At 43.9% G+C, this 18,280-nt stretch overlaps 2 protein-coding genes across 6 annotated transcripts in view; one reads left to right on the plus strand and one right to left on the minus strand.

Moving 5' to 3' along the window:
* jarid2b (jumonji, AT rich interactive domain 2b) overlaps window positions 1-13,623 on the plus strand; it is a 103,138-nt gene extending 89,515 nt beyond the window's left edge. For both annotated transcript variants that reach the window (XM_046416676.1, XM_046416677.1), the window contains exons 7-18: window positions 1,661-3,122; window positions 4,436-5,007; window positions 7,483-7,575; window positions 7,859-7,977; window positions 8,167-8,237; window positions 8,358-8,472; window positions 8,578-8,683; window positions 8,825-9,007; window positions 9,927-10,057; window positions 10,211-10,397; window positions 10,709-10,816; window positions 11,042-13,623. In XM_046416676.1, the coding sequence (XP_046272632.1) occupies window positions 1,661-3,122; window positions 4,436-5,007; window positions 7,483-7,575; window positions 7,859-7,977; window positions 8,167-8,237; window positions 8,358-8,472; window positions 8,578-8,683; window positions 8,825-9,007; window positions 9,927-10,057; window positions 10,211-10,397; window positions 10,709-10,816; window positions 11,042-11,278 (3,384 nt within the window). In that variant the 3' untranslated portion in view covers window positions 11,279-13,623. The remainder of the gene's footprint in view (window positions 1-1,660; window positions 3,123-4,435; window positions 5,008-7,482; window positions 7,576-7,858; window positions 7,978-8,166; window positions 8,238-8,357; window positions 8,473-8,577; window positions 8,684-8,824; window positions 9,008-9,926; window positions 10,058-10,210; window positions 10,398-10,708; window positions 10,817-11,041) is intronic.
* Window positions 13,624-14,703: 1,080 nt separating this feature from the next.
* dtnbp1b (dystrobrevin binding protein 1b) overlaps window positions 14,704-18,280 on the minus strand; it is a 48,699-nt gene continuing 45,122 nt past the window's right edge. For 3 of the 4 annotated variants that reach the window (XM_046417049.1, XM_046417046.1, XM_046417047.1), the window contains 2 exons: window positions 16,943-17,086; window positions 14,704-16,508 (listed from right to left, as the gene is read on the minus strand). In XM_046417049.1, the coding sequence (XP_046273005.1) occupies window positions 16,183-16,508; window positions 16,943-17,086 (470 nt within the window). In that variant the 3' untranslated portion in view covers window positions 14,704-16,182. The remainder of the gene's footprint in view (window positions 16,509-16,942; window positions 17,087-18,280) is intronic. The other variant, XM_046417048.1, reaches the window with a different exon arrangement.

Raw genomic sequence — 18,280 nt, forward strand, 5'->3', positions numbered from 1 at the left:
GGAGGAAGGGTTAGGTTTCAGTCCCCCTCTTATCTTTTAATGGCCTGCTCTTTGTGTACGCCCTCCAACCCCCCTGCCACCTGAGACAAACACAATACATTGCATGCTCACATGCACACACATACACACACACACACAAGTGTGACACCAGAGCCCTTCAAAGGCAAACCTGTCAATGGGCCGGCTGTCACCTCCCTCCTGTGGCACCCTGGCTGTGATTGATAACTCCATCTCTCCTCCTTTCTTTCTTCTGTGATTCACTTCCAGCTGGTCTGAACAGAAAGACGCACGCATACTGTATGTAGATAAATGGCAGCGAAAGATGATTACATATGTAGTTTATTTATGTTTTGTAATGGCAGTCAGGGATCCATTGTGGCTTATGCACAGTCTGTATGCCCTTGCTTTGCATGTAACATTTAAACATAGAAGGAAAAGCATATTTGCTCTTTAAAATGTATTGAGAAATGTAGAAAATGTACTGAAAATAAAATGTAACCAAATAAGTAATAATCATCCTTTAGAGTATTTTAAGAAAGAGGCCAATCAGGGAGAAGGGAGGCTGAAGGAAGGGGGTCTGAGAAACTCAGGGCAACACCGAAGCTGAGCCATGAAAACAACATTGAGATGAGGAGGAAGGGACAGGAAAAGAATAAAGTGGTTATTCTGAGAAATGCATACAGGGGAAATAAGTGGAATGAAGTGAGTGAAAGACAGACATAGCTAGACAAAGTCCCCATACACAATATAATTTTACCCAGTGGATTTTAACATGTATTGACCCATCAGTACCCACAGCTGTAGCCAGTGAGCCAGCCGTGGAACCAGACACCACTGGACCAAACCTCTGATCTACAGCTGGGGGGCTCAGAGACTTCACACACGTTCATGCACATACATACGCACTCTCTTTCTCTGTCTTGTGTGCGCGTGCACACATACACACACACACACACACACACACACACACACACACTCAGAAGACGCTGGGCTTTTATTCATAGCACAGAAATTGAATTATAGCGTTTAAGAAAACCCACATGAAATAAAAGGCTGTTTTTATGTGCCCGGATGGGATTTTATTCCGTTCCAGTGACCCCACCTCCTACCTCATACTGTCTGCCCATCTGCTAGCAGAAACCATTGAACCATCCCTCCTTTCCCTCACATGTCCACCATCTTTTTTTTTTTCTACCCTTTCCAAACTGTTGTTTATCTCAGGATGTCATGGTTTTGGTTTGCACATATCCTTTTCCTAAATCTCAGCCTTTGTGTTGGGAACACTTTGAGGTGCAGTTTGCAAAAGTAAACTGCATATGAAAGTGTAGTAATCAAGACAGTCAATGTTTTACGGCAGCACTTGCATCTGGAAGTTTGTCCTCTGCATTGCGTGGATGCGCCCACACCCCCTGCATGTGTCTGGTCACACATAGATTGTAGAATTTTATTTGTGCGTGTTCATTTTGGGAAATTTTCACTATTTCTGATGTAATTATATTTGTAACTTTTACATGTATAACATTGAGAGATATGATCAAAGAGGACCACCCCCTTTTCCCTGGCAGCAAAAACTTTTATTACTTCATACACATGATTGATCCACAGCAGTTCATCCTATTTATCTTATGTGTACTTCCCTCTCCCACCTTTTCTTCATCAGGTCTCTAAAGTGAACGGGCTGACGCGGGCAGGCTCGGCACAAGCTGTTGGTGGTGCCAAAAAGAGCCGCGACTTCCGACTGCCGTCCAAAACTGTGAAGAAGTACACAGCCACCGTGTCCAAGGGCCACGTCACCTACACCAAAGCCAAACAGAAAGAACTGGGCAAGAAAACCAAACTCAGCAGCAGCAACAAACACAACAGCGCCGCCTCGGCACCATCGTCAGCGAACAATCACAATCAGCACAGCCAGCCAGCAGCCAGCAATGGGCTGGCCAACTCAGGAAAAGCAGCGGCACCAGCCCACCACAGCAATGCAAAAACCCGCAAACAGGTGCTACTATCCAATGGGCTGCACAATGTGGCTACCGGCGCCCGCCTCAACGGCAGGCTGAATGGGCAACGACACAACACCCTGGTCAAAGAGGATGGACACAGACAGTGCCAGCGCCAACAGGGCCAGGGGGAGTGCCCAGGTCGAGAGGGACTGCGTAACTCCAAGCGGCGTCTGGAGGTGGTGCTCAACTCAGTGGGGACAGGGGTTGTTGAGCAGAAAGCCAAAACCACTGGCAATGAGGCCAAGAAGGCGAAGCTTCAGCCCACGCCTCTGGAGACACGTAGCAGCAGCAAGAAGGTGGCCAGTCAAGAGAAAGTTGCCACACAAACCACCACCCCTACCACTCCTATTTCTAATGGACATGAAACAGAAACACCCCCCTCACCTAAACAAACTCCACCTGCAACACCACTTCCACCTCCTACTCCCCCTCCTCATCAGACTTCCTCTACACCAGCAGCCAATCCGGAGCCGGTGAACCAGCGACCCAAGCGGGCATCGGCTGGCAAGCTGATGTTGATTCGACAAGCACAGCAGCAGCAGAGCAGGTCTCATGGTCGGAGCTCCTCCTCTTCCTCCCCTTCATCAGGCCAGAATCACCCACAGAACCCCAGTTGTGCCAGCACTACCTCAGACCCCCAACAAACCTCTGTGTCCTCCTCCGCCACCTCCTCTCTGCTTTCCTCGACCAACAACCCTGGACAGCTCAAACCAGCAGCTTTGCGGCCTGCTGACCGTGATAAGGAGTGGGAACGTGAGAAAGAGATGACGCGCCAAAAAGAGCGCGAGCAGGAGAAGGAGTGGGAGCGCCAGCGGAGCAGGCCAGAGGGCTGGGCAGCGCTCGGTGAAGCCCCTGTCTTCCGGCCAGTGCCGCGGGAGTTCTTGGACCCCTTGGTGTATTTGGATGCAGTGAGGGAACAGGCCGAGGCGGCTGGGATGTGCCGTGTGGTCCCGCCACCAGACTGGCGGCCAGAGTGCAAGCTGAGCGAGGAGATGCGTTTTGTCACACAGGTGCAGAGGGTCCACATGCTGGGTCGGCGCTGGGGCCCCAATGTGCAGCGGCTGGCCTGCATCCGCAAGCACCTCAAATCTCAGGGCATTACCATGGATGAGCCACCTGTCATTGGTAAGTGAGCCATGCCATACATGAAGCAATTTAGTGAACAAAACCCCTTCCTGAATTGATTGAATTTACTAAGCAATAAGCCACAGGTTCCTTCCTGCAGACTGAAACAGAGGACCAGGACTATCGATTTTACAGAAGTGAATTAAATCCACACTCTATTCCAAACTGAGGCCTCCTCTCAGCCATGTTTACTCTTGTGGTTGTTTCTCTGTCGCAGCCTTTTGTGAGTGTAAAGATAATTAAGTGATAAACCAGTTATGGTACATCAAAGGAACATAATGTACAAAATGTACTAAAAACAACTGCTGTTTACCTGCAGTAAATGGTGTTTTGTCACTTGTGCAAGGCTTTATAAAGCCATTAAAAAAGCAGCCAGTTTGGAAACATCACAAATATTACTATTTCCATTGGTATCAGCGGTGCTCTGAAAGCTTCAGTTTCATTCCGCCCAATTTTATCTTCCTGTTTATAGATGACAATAACAGTGTGGAACAACTTGGTGAGGGGCCTGATGGGCCACAAAAACATTTCCGCCAGGCTGTCATGTCACCTTCCATTTCTCACAATGACATCATCATTTTATGAGGCTTCAGACAGCCCCGGTTTAAACAGGAACTGTAAGATTCAGTTTCCCGTATGTGCCTATGTATGCACTCCATGCAACCATACATGTGCTTGTTGAATTTCATTAATTTTGCACTAGTTCCTCTTGTGTTTGTTGCTTTTCTATACAGCTGTATTCAGATTAGCCCAGTTTGAGTACAGTTGGTATGCAACTGTAAGCCAGTGAGACCTGGCAGCCGGTGAGCCACAGTGGAATGACTTCAGCCAGCCACGATACCCTGGTTCCAAATGACATCCTGTACTGTGCCCAGCAGATCAGCTCTACATTAGCAGAATTTATGTCTATTTGGCACTGTGACGGTTCAGATCATTTTGAAAGGTGATAGCTCAATTGGCCATTTCAAATAAAATGAACTGGCTTGCATGAAATGGCATGTTTAGCCAAAGGAACAGATGCTCCAAGATGGCAGCCAACTTGATTTGATTTTATGTCCTTTTTTTCTCCCCAAAACCTGAGTTTAGAGTTAAAATGAGCAGCTTCTCTGTGTATCCATAGCATTGCTGGGTGGCTAAATTTTCAGTTTTTGAAGATGACAATAGCTTCACCTTGGATTTATTTTTAGTGTCTGAGATCCCAAGAGACACATGGAGTCCAAATGGAACTTGTCACAGTTTTTATATTTAACCACACTAAGCTCACTCATCATGTTTTCCCTGAATGAACTTTCTCTTCCTTCTGCTACACACAGGTGGCTGTGAAGTGGACCTGTCACGTTTTTTCCAGCTCATCAATGACATGGGCGGCATGCAGCAGGTGATGGACCTGAAGAAGTGGACCAAGCTGGCCGATCTCCTGCGCATCCCCAAGTCTGCGCAGGACCGGCTGGCTAAGCTGCAGGAGGCTTACCTCCAGTACATCCTCTCCTATGACTCGCTTAGCGCCGAGGAGCGCCTCCGACTGCTGGCTGAGGTGCTGCAGGAGAAAAAGAACCTGGAGATGCGCCGGGGCCCTCTGGAGGGTCTCTCGGACTCCTCAGCACCTAGTGCACTGGTGCTGCCACGCTATGAGCCCAAAAATGGGCTCGTAGGTGGGATGGTGGGAGGGGCCACAGGGCACCACCGCACTAATGGAGTGTATCACCGTCTGAAGGAGCTGGAGGCTCAGGTCAAAGCGGGCCGGCGCCGGCTCTTCGCTCAGGAAAAACAAGGCAAAGAGGACAGGCAGCATGGAGAGGAGCAGCAGCAGCAGCAGCAGCAGCAGCAGCAGCAGGAGGAGGAGGACAGTGGAGTTCTCAGTGACCAGCACAAATGTATTAACAAGGTGAGGATGAAGAAGACATTTGGTGTTTATGCCACACATTTCAAGCATACAGACAAAGCGCACGTAAGTTTTTTTTTCTAACATATGTTTTTTGATTTTAAGTCATTAAGTGCTGTTCAGTGTTGAATCTTGTTGACTACGTGAGTTCCTCATTACAGCATTTGAAGCTTACAGTTAGCCATCTTTGCTTCAGCAGTGGCACTGTGCATGTTAGCTCCTCCCTGCCCTCCGCTTCAACCGTGGTTGCCCAAGCGTTCATTTTAATCCTCAAAAAGATGACTCATCACACAGACACTCAACAAATTGCATTCATCTTAATTTTTTTTTGAAACAGAAGACAGCAAATTTAAAGTTACAAGGTGTGATATTTAAGGGCCATCTGTCATAATTTGTTTCATGTTGAATTAGGATGTCAGCATCCATTATCAGGTTGTTTTTAGTCCTTTCATCTAACAATCTGTTAATGGCATATCTGAACTGAAAACAAGAACGATATGCGCGTTGTCTTGTTTGCCAGACTATTTGTGACTTGGTGTCAGTGCCTGAGCGGTGTTTAAAGGCCTCATTATTGCTCGGCCAAATGTCTTCCATCTCGCTGCTGTCCGAATCAGGACTAACGTCACGCATGAGGTGTAAACAACCTACAGCCTTCATAGTACCACCACTAAAATTTGAGTGTTTTAAAATGTGCCAGGCCTTAAGTGACAAAATATGCACGCTATCGTCAAAGGGAGCAAAGCTGTGCTATACATTGTCACCACGTATTACGACTGGGTCTCTCTTAGGGGGAATGTTGCTGCCGACTGAAATTCTTCATCAGTTCCCTCTGCAAGATTATCGTGCCATTAACTACTCGTAGTTTGCGGTTTATAAAAGCAAACACGAGAGGTTTGCACACCTGTTTACGTGCCGTTTAAACGTGTCATGTAGCTGCATTGTAAAGGGTTTTTGACAGCAGTCTTTGTGCCTTGTAGGTCGTGTGGTTTTATTAAATGCATTTGCAGCTCTGTGTGCGGTAAGGTGGTCAGTATTTCTGCTTGTGTGTGTTTGTGTATGTGTATGCACTCACGCACATTAGATGTATTCCCACCTCCCCAGTCTGCTGGCAGCTGTGTTGATTCTGGCTGGCTGAAATGTAGGTCAGAGAGAAGGCAGCCCCCGAACCAGCCCTTCCCGTCACCCTGTCCCGCCCCCTTCAAACCCCGCCTTCTCCATCTCTCTCCAGCCTTTTGGCTCTTTTAATCCATCCCTCTCCCCATGGCTTCTCTCCTTTAGCTCCTTGCTCTTAGCTATTTGCCCAAGTCTCCTGTGCTCTTGCCGACAGTCTTTTTTGTCTCGTCATGTCCAGTCTTGTTGCCAGTGCCTCTGGCAAGCCCAAGTGCATCAATACCCCCAATCAATCAATCAATGCGAAGGCCAGCAATTGCAAAAACGTTGCACTTATTGTTGTTATACAATATTTATCTGGAAATAGCTTGTGTGCACATTTTTTTGTCATGCCGCAGCATCTTGATGGTGTGAAGTGGTAATTATTTCTGTAAATAAGTTGTTGGTGGCTCTCTCATGCTGCACAATGCTCAAACCATTTCAAATGTGGTTCCCATTTGATGTTTTTCCCTCCGTCCCTCCAAATTCCTTTAGTAACTATATTCTTCTAGATGACCTCCTGCTGAATAGCTGATGTATTGTCAACAGACTTGACCCGGCACAGTCCGCAGACCTCTGAATTATAGAAGAACCATTCAGCGTTGTGACATGTGAATGGCTGTCACCACCCTGACGGGACTGATTTGTCTAAATATGACCCGTCACTTTTCTCCACAGCTCAGATTTGTATGCATATTTCATCACAAGTGGCCCCCAAGAGGAGGTTATATTTCACTTTTCCTATCGAGAGAACAAAGTGCATGTCAGGGGTATAATTAACTCTAATTACAGCAGGAAAGGCTCAGATAAGTGCTGCTACTGATTCGCCTAAAGAACTTCTTGTCAGTGCTTACTTGGTCACTACTGTACAGTACTGTTTAACTGCATTATTTTACTACCCTGTAGCCACTGTAGTATTAGAAATTGCGATAAGGTCACTCACTTTTGAAAACATCTGGGCATCTATAAAGGAAACAAAAATAAAAAGAAAAGAAAGACAAACTGTCGCAGTGAGGAAAAAGAATCTGCATGGTCATGTTTCGACAGGGTGTGTATATTTCCAGGCCCGGAGGCCAGCAGATTTATGATAACCTTCAAAGGTTCTCTGTAGCAGGAGTGTCCATGGCAGAAGGTTGAGCCTTACAGAGGCACACATACACACACATGCACTATGTGCATTTTTTTTGAGTGTAATGGTTCTACTTTTGGACTTAAACAAATGTGGTCCCAAAAGCCAGAAATGTATAGAGTTACACTTTGAGGTTTTTTTTTCTTGTTCCCTCACTTAATATGCTGTGACTCATTATGCTTGATGCCTTTTTGTTGCAGGGGAAATCGGTGTCTTTGACTAACTTCTTCAGGATAGCCCGGAACACCATGACTATGTGCTTTAACAAGGAGCCAGGAGCTGCTGAGGTTGAGGTTAGCTTGCTAACATGGTTGAACATCTTGTACTGAATGTAAACTGGATTCTCTGCATTAACGCTAGATATTTTCGCTCAATAAAACATTTATTCGCTGCCAGATGAAACGTTAGAACTGTTGATCAAATGTTTACGTAAACCTTAGTCATCCCCTTTCTCGTAGACCTCTGCCAGCAAAATTTGTTAGCTGATATAACTGACCGTGAGGCGCACCTGAAACCTGCACCCTGCTTCCCACATTCTTCCACTGATCCGCATTCCTCCCTTTTTTGTTCTTGCAGCAAGAGTACTGGAGGATTGTGGAGCAGAGAGACAGACACGTGGCGGTGCATTGTGGGAAGGTGGACACCAGTACACATGGCAGCGGTTTCCCTACAGGAAAGTCAGAACCATTTTCAAAGTAAGTAACTCACAGACCGGACAGCACACTCACTTCAAAGTTTTCTGCCGTTGTTGCAAGACTGTAGATTTCAGCTTCTAACCGGATGGCCACTCGTGTGACCACTGATGTGCCCTTGAGGTATCATGTCTCTGTATTCTTTGGTATCCCAAGTGTAGGAGTAACCATTTCCTCTTGTGTTCTCCTCAGACATGGATGGAACCTCACCGTCCTCCCCAATAACTCTGGATCCATTCTAAGACATCTGGGTGCTGTGCCTGGTAAGGACATGTAAAGACTCCAGCACTTCTTTAGATTTTGACAGTGTTACTATGTACTTTTCAGTGAGTAATAATCTATGCTCCTGTCTCTCTTCCTTTAAAACCCTTCTGTCTCCCCAGGGGTGACCATTCCCTGGCTTAACATTGGCATGGTCTTTTCTACCTCATGCTGGTCTCGAGACCAAAATCGCCTTCCATATATTGATTACTTACACACTGGTGCTGATTGCATTTGGTAAGTATGCACAGGGCTCTCTTCCTTATCATCACTGGCATAGTGTGCATGTGATCACACCAAATTCACATGTAAATACTTCATCTGTGTTTGATCGTCCCGCAGGTATTCTGTCCCTGCTGAGGAGAAGGCTAAGCTGGACAAGGTGGTCCATACACTGCTTCAGGCCAATGGCACCCCAGGACTAGAAATGTTGGAGAAGAATATCATGGTCAGTGTTTTCTGTTTGCAAATTGAAATGTATTTGTCATGTATTCATCACAAGTTAAGTCACACCGTTATCATAAATATGCAGGTTAAGAAATGTAACAGTTTTTTATTTCTCCCCCTCTCGTCCCTCTTGATCTTCCAGATCTCTCCAGAGGTGCTGTGCCGCGAAGGCATCAAGGTTTACCGCACAGTCCAACGGAGCGGCCAGTTTGTGGTCTGCTACCCCGGTGCCTTTGTCTCTAAAGTGTGCTGTGGCTACAGCGTCTCAGAGACGGTGCACTTTGCCACACCGCACTGGATGAACCTGGGGTACCAGGCCGCCAAGGTCAGCATATGATATCTATATGATATGTATCTATATGATATCGATATCTGGGCAGGCAGATCACTTCAGTTATTAATCAGTTAATTAATGTGTTGTGTGTGCAGAAATCAGAATGTGCAATAAGGAATAAAAATAATTTCTGTAAATGTAAAATCAAAATGTAGCTTATGCATCTTTGTAATGAATATCTTGTCTGCGTGTTGCATATTTCATAAATGTTATTTCACCCATGCTTTGTAAGACCTCACAACACTGACCCCCAGTGGACAGTAGCAGTTAAAGCTCTGATTTGTGTTGATACAATTGAAAATAAAATAGATAAATGAACTTAGTACCCAGAGCTTGATCCTCTAATCAGTCAGAGTGCTGAGCTTTAGGTAAATGCAGTTGTAAGTCTGCTTGGGGAGTGTATTCATTTTTTTTCCCTTTAACTTTAAAAAGAACAGGCCTTTGGACCATTGGACCTCATTATAGTAGTAATAGAGGAGAAGGAAATGCTCCTTACTGTCATTATGAGCGTTAAGGTGATGGAAGTATGAATACCTTAAGCATTGCCATCGTATTCATAGCTGCAGTAACAATTGTTCTCAAGGGTAATATGACATTCATACAGTGCTCTGTGTTGTGGTGCAAATGGCCAACATATTTTGCCGTAGAATGAGAAACCATCAAGAAACACTAATTGCAGATTCCATGGTTACACTGCAAACAATTTCATTCTTACCCACAAGGATGTTGTCAGCATTGTCAGCTTGCTTTTCTCTTTCTTCACCTGGTTAAAAAAAAAATCAGTATTTGGATGTGTGTAAACCTATGAAAAGAAATGAAATAAATGATTGAAGATGGGGGGGGGGGGGGGTCTGCTGTCTTGTTGATATGGAGACTTTAAAAAAAATTGACACAACAATTTTGTGTGCAGGACCTGAAGTGTCGCCGTATAGCCAAACCCTTCTCCATGGAGAAGCTACTGTACCAGATCGCCACAGCTGAATCCAAGAGGGACAATGGCCTTCTCCTCACCACCATCTCCACCCTACTCAAAGACCTCAGGTAGAATGCAGTGTTGAATTTTATCTGCAAATAACAACTTCTTTAATCATTGGCTTAAGGAATGTGACATTAAGGGTATAATCACACTGTGTTTTCCATCTCTTTGTGTGTTATTTGATTTGAATAACAATGAGCATCTTTCTTGTCCAACAGGAACATAGAGATTCGCCAACGGCAGGAACTTTACAAAGCAGGTTTGCTCTCCTCTGCCCGCTACGGCACCCACGACGGCAGCCTGGGTCCCGGTGAGGGACGCAAGAAGCCCCGCGGGAAGTGGCTGGCACTGGAGTCCTCAGAGAGACGCTGCCAGATCTGTCAGCATCTCTGCTACCTGTCCATGGTGAGAAAGCAGAGAGCACAGGAGCTTAAGAATGTGAAGGATTCACTTCTAAAATGCTATAGTCTGGACACATATGATGGAAACTAAACTAGCTACATTCAAAGTATCTAAACTGCAGTGATGAAATTGAATAAACTTAAGAATTTCTCAAATTGAATGTCATAATAATGTAATGTATGCAACACTGTTACAGTCAGAGTGGAAGACTTTTGAATGATTTATCAGGTTTCTCAATAGCTCAGAAATGAGAGAACTTTGCGTCGAGTGTCTGGTTTCCACAGTAATGTCTCTGTCTCCGTTTCTGTCTGCAGGTGGTTCAGGAGACGGACAATGTGGTCTTCTGTCTGGAGTGTGCCCTGCGCTATGTGGAGAAGCACAAGTCGTGCAGAGGCCTTAAGATGATGTACCGATATGATGAGGTGAGACGCTGCTGTTTTGTTTCTGCTGTGTCCAGGCGGGGGAGACATCGGCCAGGTTTACGCTGCTCGAGTTCAACATGAGCGGCGTTCATGTGCTGGCAATGTTGTGATTCCTGCTGTGTGTTATAGCTGGGCGAGAAGGTGAAAAAACATGAACAAATGTGTGTGTGTTTTTTTTTTTTTTTTTTTTTTTTTAATCTGTATTTTGTTTTGCCTTCCAATCAGGAGCAAATCAACAGTTTGGTGAACCAGGTGTGTGGCCGGGCCATGTTGAAGAACAGTGGCGGTGGAGGAGTCGTTGTCAGTAGAGGAGGAGGAGGAGGAGGAGGAGACCCCTGCCATGGCTTAAGTCCCGCCAAAGCATCGCCAGCTAAGCGAGGCCCCCGGAAGCGTGCCACCGTGGAGGTGTCCCTGGCACGCCTGTCGTCCAGCCACATACCCAAGGCCGCTGCTGTGTCCTGAGGGGGGATGCCTCGACATCCTTGCCTGGTGCGCTGTGCCCACCGCTTGCCCCCACCCTCCCTTAGCCCTCCCAGCCTCCCCCATTTTTTCTTTTTACCTTAAGCAGGGTCATTATCAATCCCTCCTCTACCGCCCAATGTTTAAGACCGATTGTTTTTGAGCTTTGAAAATCCCCTCACCTGACCTCACTCCTTTCTCTAAAAAAAAAAATATTCACTCCCTCCCCCATAGAATGACAGGCTTGTTTATAAAAAAGGAAAAAAGAAAGATGTCTTTTTTGCACTAGTGTGAAAGAAGAATTTGTTTTTATTCTGGATGATTTTAGAATCCCCCCACGTCCCTCCTTAAGTCGTCATTTACATTACAAGCATTAAGCGCAACGTTCGCAAGAAGACTTGATGGGCCCTGTTATAGCCTTTATTTCCACCACCCATCCTCCCTTAACTGAAATGGGTTACATTTGTTACCTTCTTCTTGCATCACTCTTTCCTGCCCTCATCTCGCCCCTGAGACTGAACCCCATCCCCGCTCATCATACGTCACTCAGCTGTGGGAACATGGGACAAATAAAAAGGCGGCCTTTTTTTTTCTTTTTTTTTTCTCCCCAGTTTTTGAAATGAAAATGACATCAAGTAGTTACCCAAAGTTTCTCTGTCCTTGGTTTGAGGAAGAGGAGTCCTTTTTTATTGATTTTATTCTTTCTTGATGCAGCTTTTGTGTCGTTTTTTGGGGTTTTTTTTTTTGAAAGGGGGGGTGGTGATGCGAGGTAAAAACTTGAAAGACAGATGATGTTGGTTTATTGTTGGTTGGCTATGTTTTCTCAAGTTCTATTTTGAATTTTAGCTTTGTTTTTCGCTAGGTTTTTTGCAAGAAGTCTTCTGTGTATTTTATTTTATTTTATTTTCGTCATTGTGGATGTTTCTGTTCGTTGGTGGACGTGAGAGGGGGCAAAGCTACAGCTGCTTGACCTGTGAAAGGTCCTCGCTCACCTCACTTCCTGGTAGTATGGAGGGATCCCTCCTTCGCTAGCAAGTGAAAAAAACCGTGCCTGAAACTTAGCGAGGAGATCCATTTTATTGGTGCTGTTGGTTATAATTACTGTATAACAACACAAAAATTTAAATCTGGGGGTTAGCGCCTGCTAACGGCTAACAGCTAGCTCACGCGCCCCCACCCCACAGGGCGGAAAGGCTGTCAGGCTTTTCTGGTTCTAGATGTGCAATCGTGTTAACATTCCATTCTTCCAGTCCTCTTGTTTCATCTGTACCAGTAAACATTAATTATTATATTATATTATTATTATTATTTTGTGTTTTTTTACTTTTGTTGATCTGATGTGTTATCTCAAGTAGAGCCACTAGTCAAAGAGTGTAAAATGTGAAATATCAAATCCCAATTGTTGTTGTTGTTGTTTTTTTTTTTTAAATTGTTCTTTTGTTTGGGTTTTTTTTTTTTTTTTTTGGCTTTTGCATTTTTTTCCCTTTTCCAGATATATTATGAGTGATTTTTAGAGAGGAAAAAGTCCAACACAAACAAAACATCAACTTTTTTTGTACATAATCCTGTAAATTTCTTTAAATACTTGAGCCTTTTTCTGGGGTTAAGGAAGAGAGAAAGGAAAGAAGGAATAGAGAAGAGAGAAAAGTTCCAGAGGAGAGTGCTTGATGAAGAAAAAGCCTTACATTTCCCTTTCTTCATCCGTGTGAGTTTGACGCTTACAGGGTTGCTCTGGTAAACGTGTATAAAAATTTTAAGTGCTGCTTATATCACTAAGAAAGAAGATATTGAGTAGCCAATGACTGCCCCCAACCTAGTTTTGTTTGTTTAGCTTTACTTTTTTAAAGAAAAGGGAAAAAAAGATATGTTCACAAAAAAAAAAAATGGGTTTTTACATTTTCATTACTGAAAATTCAACAAAAATGTAGTAGCTACTCATGTTGCACTGAGCTTGCCAGTGGTGACTGTCAAGGAAAAATCCTATAATCCAGTTTGTTGGTTGTCGTCCCTCGCAGAAGACTGAACTGTTTTAGGACTATTTAATGAAATACCAAGTCGGGTGTTTTCAACATAATAAAAAGTGGTTGTCAAGTTTTTATGGCCTTACAATATATTTTATTCTGATGGGATTTTTTTGGTTTGCTTTCACTTCTCTTTTTGTTTATTTCTTCCATTTTCTACAGTATAAACTACTTGCTCACGGTGGGGTCTCTGACTTAATTTATTAGTGCCGCATCTCGGCCTTTCCCTCCACTCGGAAAGACTCTCATGTTGGTTATATTGACAGTTTTTTACTTTTGCAGTTTGTACTTAAGGTTTAATAAAAACTTACCGACAATTCACTGTCATTTCTTTCCAGTTTGCTTCTGTCTATATTTGTGTACACAACTTCAAGAAGAAATGTTTTCAACAGCTACTTATCTGGTGGAGTTTAGTAAGACGTGTAAATAACTAAGAAAAGGGCCATTTCACCCTTTTCTCACTTACCTCTAGTGGTACCCCTCGAGCTGAAACAATATTTGAGTTTTCTAGGTCCTCTGTCGAATATTTTTTGCATTTTTGCTCAGACAAAATGAGAAATTTGGAGCAGTTTTATAGATACCAATAAATTAATTGACAGTTGCTTAACTTAGCCATTTTGACATTTTGGTAGATCACTGTTACAATTTAAACAGCAGGGCCTGTAGATTGTCAACATATCTGTGGAGATTCTCAGTCATCCAGGTCATATTCACTCAAAGAGTTAAAGCAAGGCGTCTGGACTTGTGAACATTTGGCTTGAATTGGCTTGTTCAAGCCAAATCTTCACAAGTCCAGACGCCTTGCTTTAACTCTTTGAGTGTAGATTGTCTGGAGTAACTGACATTTTTGGAAAGAGGCATCACAGTTAGATGTTTTTCCATTTTCAAAAGGTGTGAGCACATTTCAGATGATTCCCAAACTATCTGTTGCATTGTGGGATGTATACCACAAGATTTAAGTAAGTTTTGGTTGAGTTTGGATGAATTGACCCTTTTAGGTAAACACAAATACAGCACTGAAGTGACTGTCACACATCGACACCAGCAATTTACGATTCACAATGAGCCAACACATCCACCCTTCAAATGTCATTTACTCTCAGTATAACACTAGTATTGCTTTTCCTTATTTTTCAGTTAAAAACATTTTACTGTAATAAAGAACATATACATCGTAAAATAACATCCCCCCGGGAAGAAAAACTGCTGTATCTCATCGCTCAGAACTCACTCTGTCCATTTATTTGTTCCCTCGTCGGGTTAGCTTTCCATCTGTAAAGAGCTCAGGCAGGGCTGTAAATCAGGAGTGAGCACACAGGGGCTGTTAACATGTTCAAACCCTAAAACCCGCTCACATTTCATCCTTTAACGTCTTCCTGAAATGCTTAGATGAAAATTAAACAATGCCGGGGGAGAAACATTTATTACGAACAAGTCAGAAATTGTAGACGGGGGAGGAAAAAAGGGAAGAAGTAATACACACATCACACAAATGTCAACATTTCTGTACAAAAAAAAAAAAAAAAAATCGGAATATATGCAGTTAAGCTTTCTGGGTGTTCTCCAGTGCATAGCACACAGTCCTTACAGGGATTTGGTCCTCGTTCAAGAAGAGATGTTCACCCAAATATTATTGGTCGAAGGAATGGCAATGGGTGACTCTCGTGTGTGTGTGTGTGTGTGTGTGTGTGTATGTGTATGTGTTGAATCACTGATCCAACAGTCCGTCAACTATACAGTACTGTCTGGGTATATAACCCACTGCCAGGTGCCTGCCAGTTATTATGTCATGTTTACAAAGCCAATGGCACTAAAGTATTATCTAATTGGTAGTTTACATTTAAAATGTTACAGAATCTAGCTTGTAAAACAGTTCAAGAAATGCAGCAAGCTTTGGGGTTCCAGCTTATCCACTATGTCATAAAAAAAATTCATCCATGTGCCCCCGCGGGTCATTTGTCATGTGCTTTGTTGCTAAATATTTTGATTTACTGAAGGGTCAGTTCACTCTAATTAGACGCTAGACGTGATAGGCTTCATTAGTCGAGGTTTTATATTATCAAAGAAACAGTTCCTATGACAGTGACGTCTATCAGTTAATAAGCATATCTTGGAAGGTTTTTTTTTCTGGAAAGACAAGTTGCTGTTGAAGTTTTTAAATGTTATTATTGAAGACGTTAAGCAATTTTCCTTTCACCTCCATTGTTTTAGCAGCAGATATCTATGATGATGGACATGTCAAAACCAGGAGAAATAAAACCAAAAACATCTGCATGTCTAGATAACACTAGATGTAAGTAAGATCCCCCCTTCCCCCAATAAGTTAGTTGTTTAGTTAGTTTAGTTATTATAAGTTATTTAGTGATTATCACAAACTCATTTTGTTTTTGTAGCCTACAGTGAGCTGGTGATCTTCTTTTACTTTACTACGAAGAATGACAGTACAAAGCACCATCATATATTTATACTCTGCAAAAGTATAATAACAACAGCCGCAGTGTTGGAGCATGAAAACAAAGAACAGCAAAGAGGGCACATGGATGATTTTAGTGTATACTTCTCTGTCACTTATCAGAAACAGGCCTCTTCTGTTCTCAACATGCACAAGCACAGCAACAGAATATTCATGTGCATGTTAAGCCAAACGACCGCTTTAATGCTAACGCGAACCTCAAACCTATTTTACAGGACCCAATTAGAATTGAAAGCTCATATCAGTGGTCTTTTAAGGCAAGGTCATGTGGCAGTTAGTGCAATCTCAGTGGATTTTCTTTCATATGATTCTCTTCCGTATGAAAGGAATTTGGAGAAGGAAGCCAATGTTGTTGTATATCTGAGTTTGATTTCACAGCTCTGTGTTTGTGTTAAAATCCAGTTCATCTCTTCTCAAACCTTCGGCCTGCTCTCCTCTTTACTGCCCTGATCCTCTCGGTCCACCGTGTCCACCAGTGCCGTGTCGGGGTGCACCTCCTCTTCATCCAGGGTCACCACCACGGGGGGCCTTCTCCTGACTCCGCCTCCCCCTGATCCTCCGACGCCACCTCCTTGCTCTGCCTCTTCCTCCTCCTCGTCATCCTCCTCCTCCCCGGCCTCTGTGTCCTGGCTGGCTGAGTCGGTGCAGGTGGACGACAGGGAAGAGAGTTTGTGGCGTAGCTCAGCCTGAGTGGGAACCTGGAGACTGATCTCCGTGGTGAAGGACTCCACGTCTGGACCTGGGAGGAAACAGTCACTTAGACGGATTCAGACTTTGTTTTAAAAAGCCACATATGGGCAAAGGTCGGGCGGATGTGCGTAGGTGTTTAAGTAAGCCGCTATAAGATCCACAGTCCACAGTTGCAGTTACTTCATAGATACACATAACACACATAAAATAAGCTGCAGAGATTTACTTGCATCAAATTATTTTTAGATAATGATGAGCTGTCAGTTAGAGACGGTAGGTTGTTCACTGTCACAAGAATTTTCCCAAGCAAATGTGGACAGATGGTGTTCGTGCATTAAACATTCTTCTTATCAATCTTCTGAGCCACGCACTTCTGCTTCAGCAAATTCTTTGATATGTATAAGCTGTAGAAACGTATTTTGCTTCAGTGACTAAGTGTTGCATGAGTTATTATCATTTAAAGGAACCAAGTCAGATACGTACCTGTGACAGGTGAGGCAGCGCTGTTGTCTTCCCCCCCAGAGTGCAGAAACACATCCAGGGCTTCGTGGTCAGACATGTCCATCAGATCCATCTGCTCCAGCATGTCCACATTCACCTCCATGGACGACATGCTTCCTATTGGCTCTGGACACGACATGAGACAGGGACATATTAGCCTCACACAAAACTGAAGCATTCAGCAGCAAGGGGCTGAGTCCAGGAAGAGCAGCACTTTGAGGTGTTTGTCTTGCTCCAACATTTACCAAACATAAGCAAATGGGCACATTCAAGATGGATGGCATTTGAAATGGGTAAAGCCTGAGTATGTGGAACAGTCTGCTAACCGTGCGGTCCAAAGCCTAACAGCAAATGATGGATTGGCAGCTGAATATGGAGGCTACAAGCAAGACCTATAATATCATTATTGGACAGGTACAAGAGTTTATCTCAACACTCGAACGCCCATGTGTACTTGGAAAAAGTAAATGGTTGCTTTGATCCTTCCTTGAGATCCCGTCCTGATACAATCAGCTCAGCTAAAGCAAACATGAAGCTTTAGCAGTCTGTAACACTCAAAAGGAGGGGGTATCTTCCAAAGTTAATATCAGTTTAGTGCAAAATCATCCCTTTGTATTTCCATAGACAATCTTTTCCTCACTGAGCTGCTACTAACACAAAGAAGGAATTTCATACTAAAAAGATTACATACATATTAACTAAAATTTTAAAGGACTGTCCTCCCATCACTTACATTGGTATTGCACTGGGAAGAGATATTTTCAAGGCCAGTTTGGAGAAGGCTCCTATCTGCCCCCAGACTTAAAAAGAAGTCAGATGGCTGCAGGGCCTTTTCCCTGGAATAATCTCCCCTATCAACATAACAAGATTTGACTCTTACTGAGGTCTTGAAATCTAAACTTAAAACTCTCTCATTTGCCTAAACGTTTAGCTAGTGCTCTATTCGTGATTGATTCAGCCCTCACACCTGTTACTATTACTCTTTGAGCGGGTTGGTCTCAGTCTCTTCTACGTTCTTGATGTATTTTTTCTGCCATGCAATCGGGCCACATAGTGAAGGTTTACCTAAAAAAATACCCCTAACCACTCTTGAGGTTCAATAAACAGTATAGAGCAAATTCTTTGGGAACTCCTCTTACACATCAGCTAACACAATGACTACCACAGTCCTGGATTCACCACCTTGCGAGGGGGGGGGTGTGTGTTTTCCCCCTGGTTCACTATCATGAAGTGCTGCATGCGTCACAAACAGCCAGTCAGTGCACTGTGGTGATGGATGAAGGGAGTTGGGTAGGGTGGGGAGGCAGAGTTGCGAGCACA

Source organism: Scatophagus argus, chromosome 17, assembly GCF_020382885.2.
Source record: "Scatophagus argus isolate fScaArg1 chromosome 17, fScaArg1.pri, whole genome shotgun sequence".
Lineage (NCBI taxonomy): Eukaryota > Metazoa > Chordata > Actinopteri > Scatophagidae > Scatophagus > Scatophagus argus.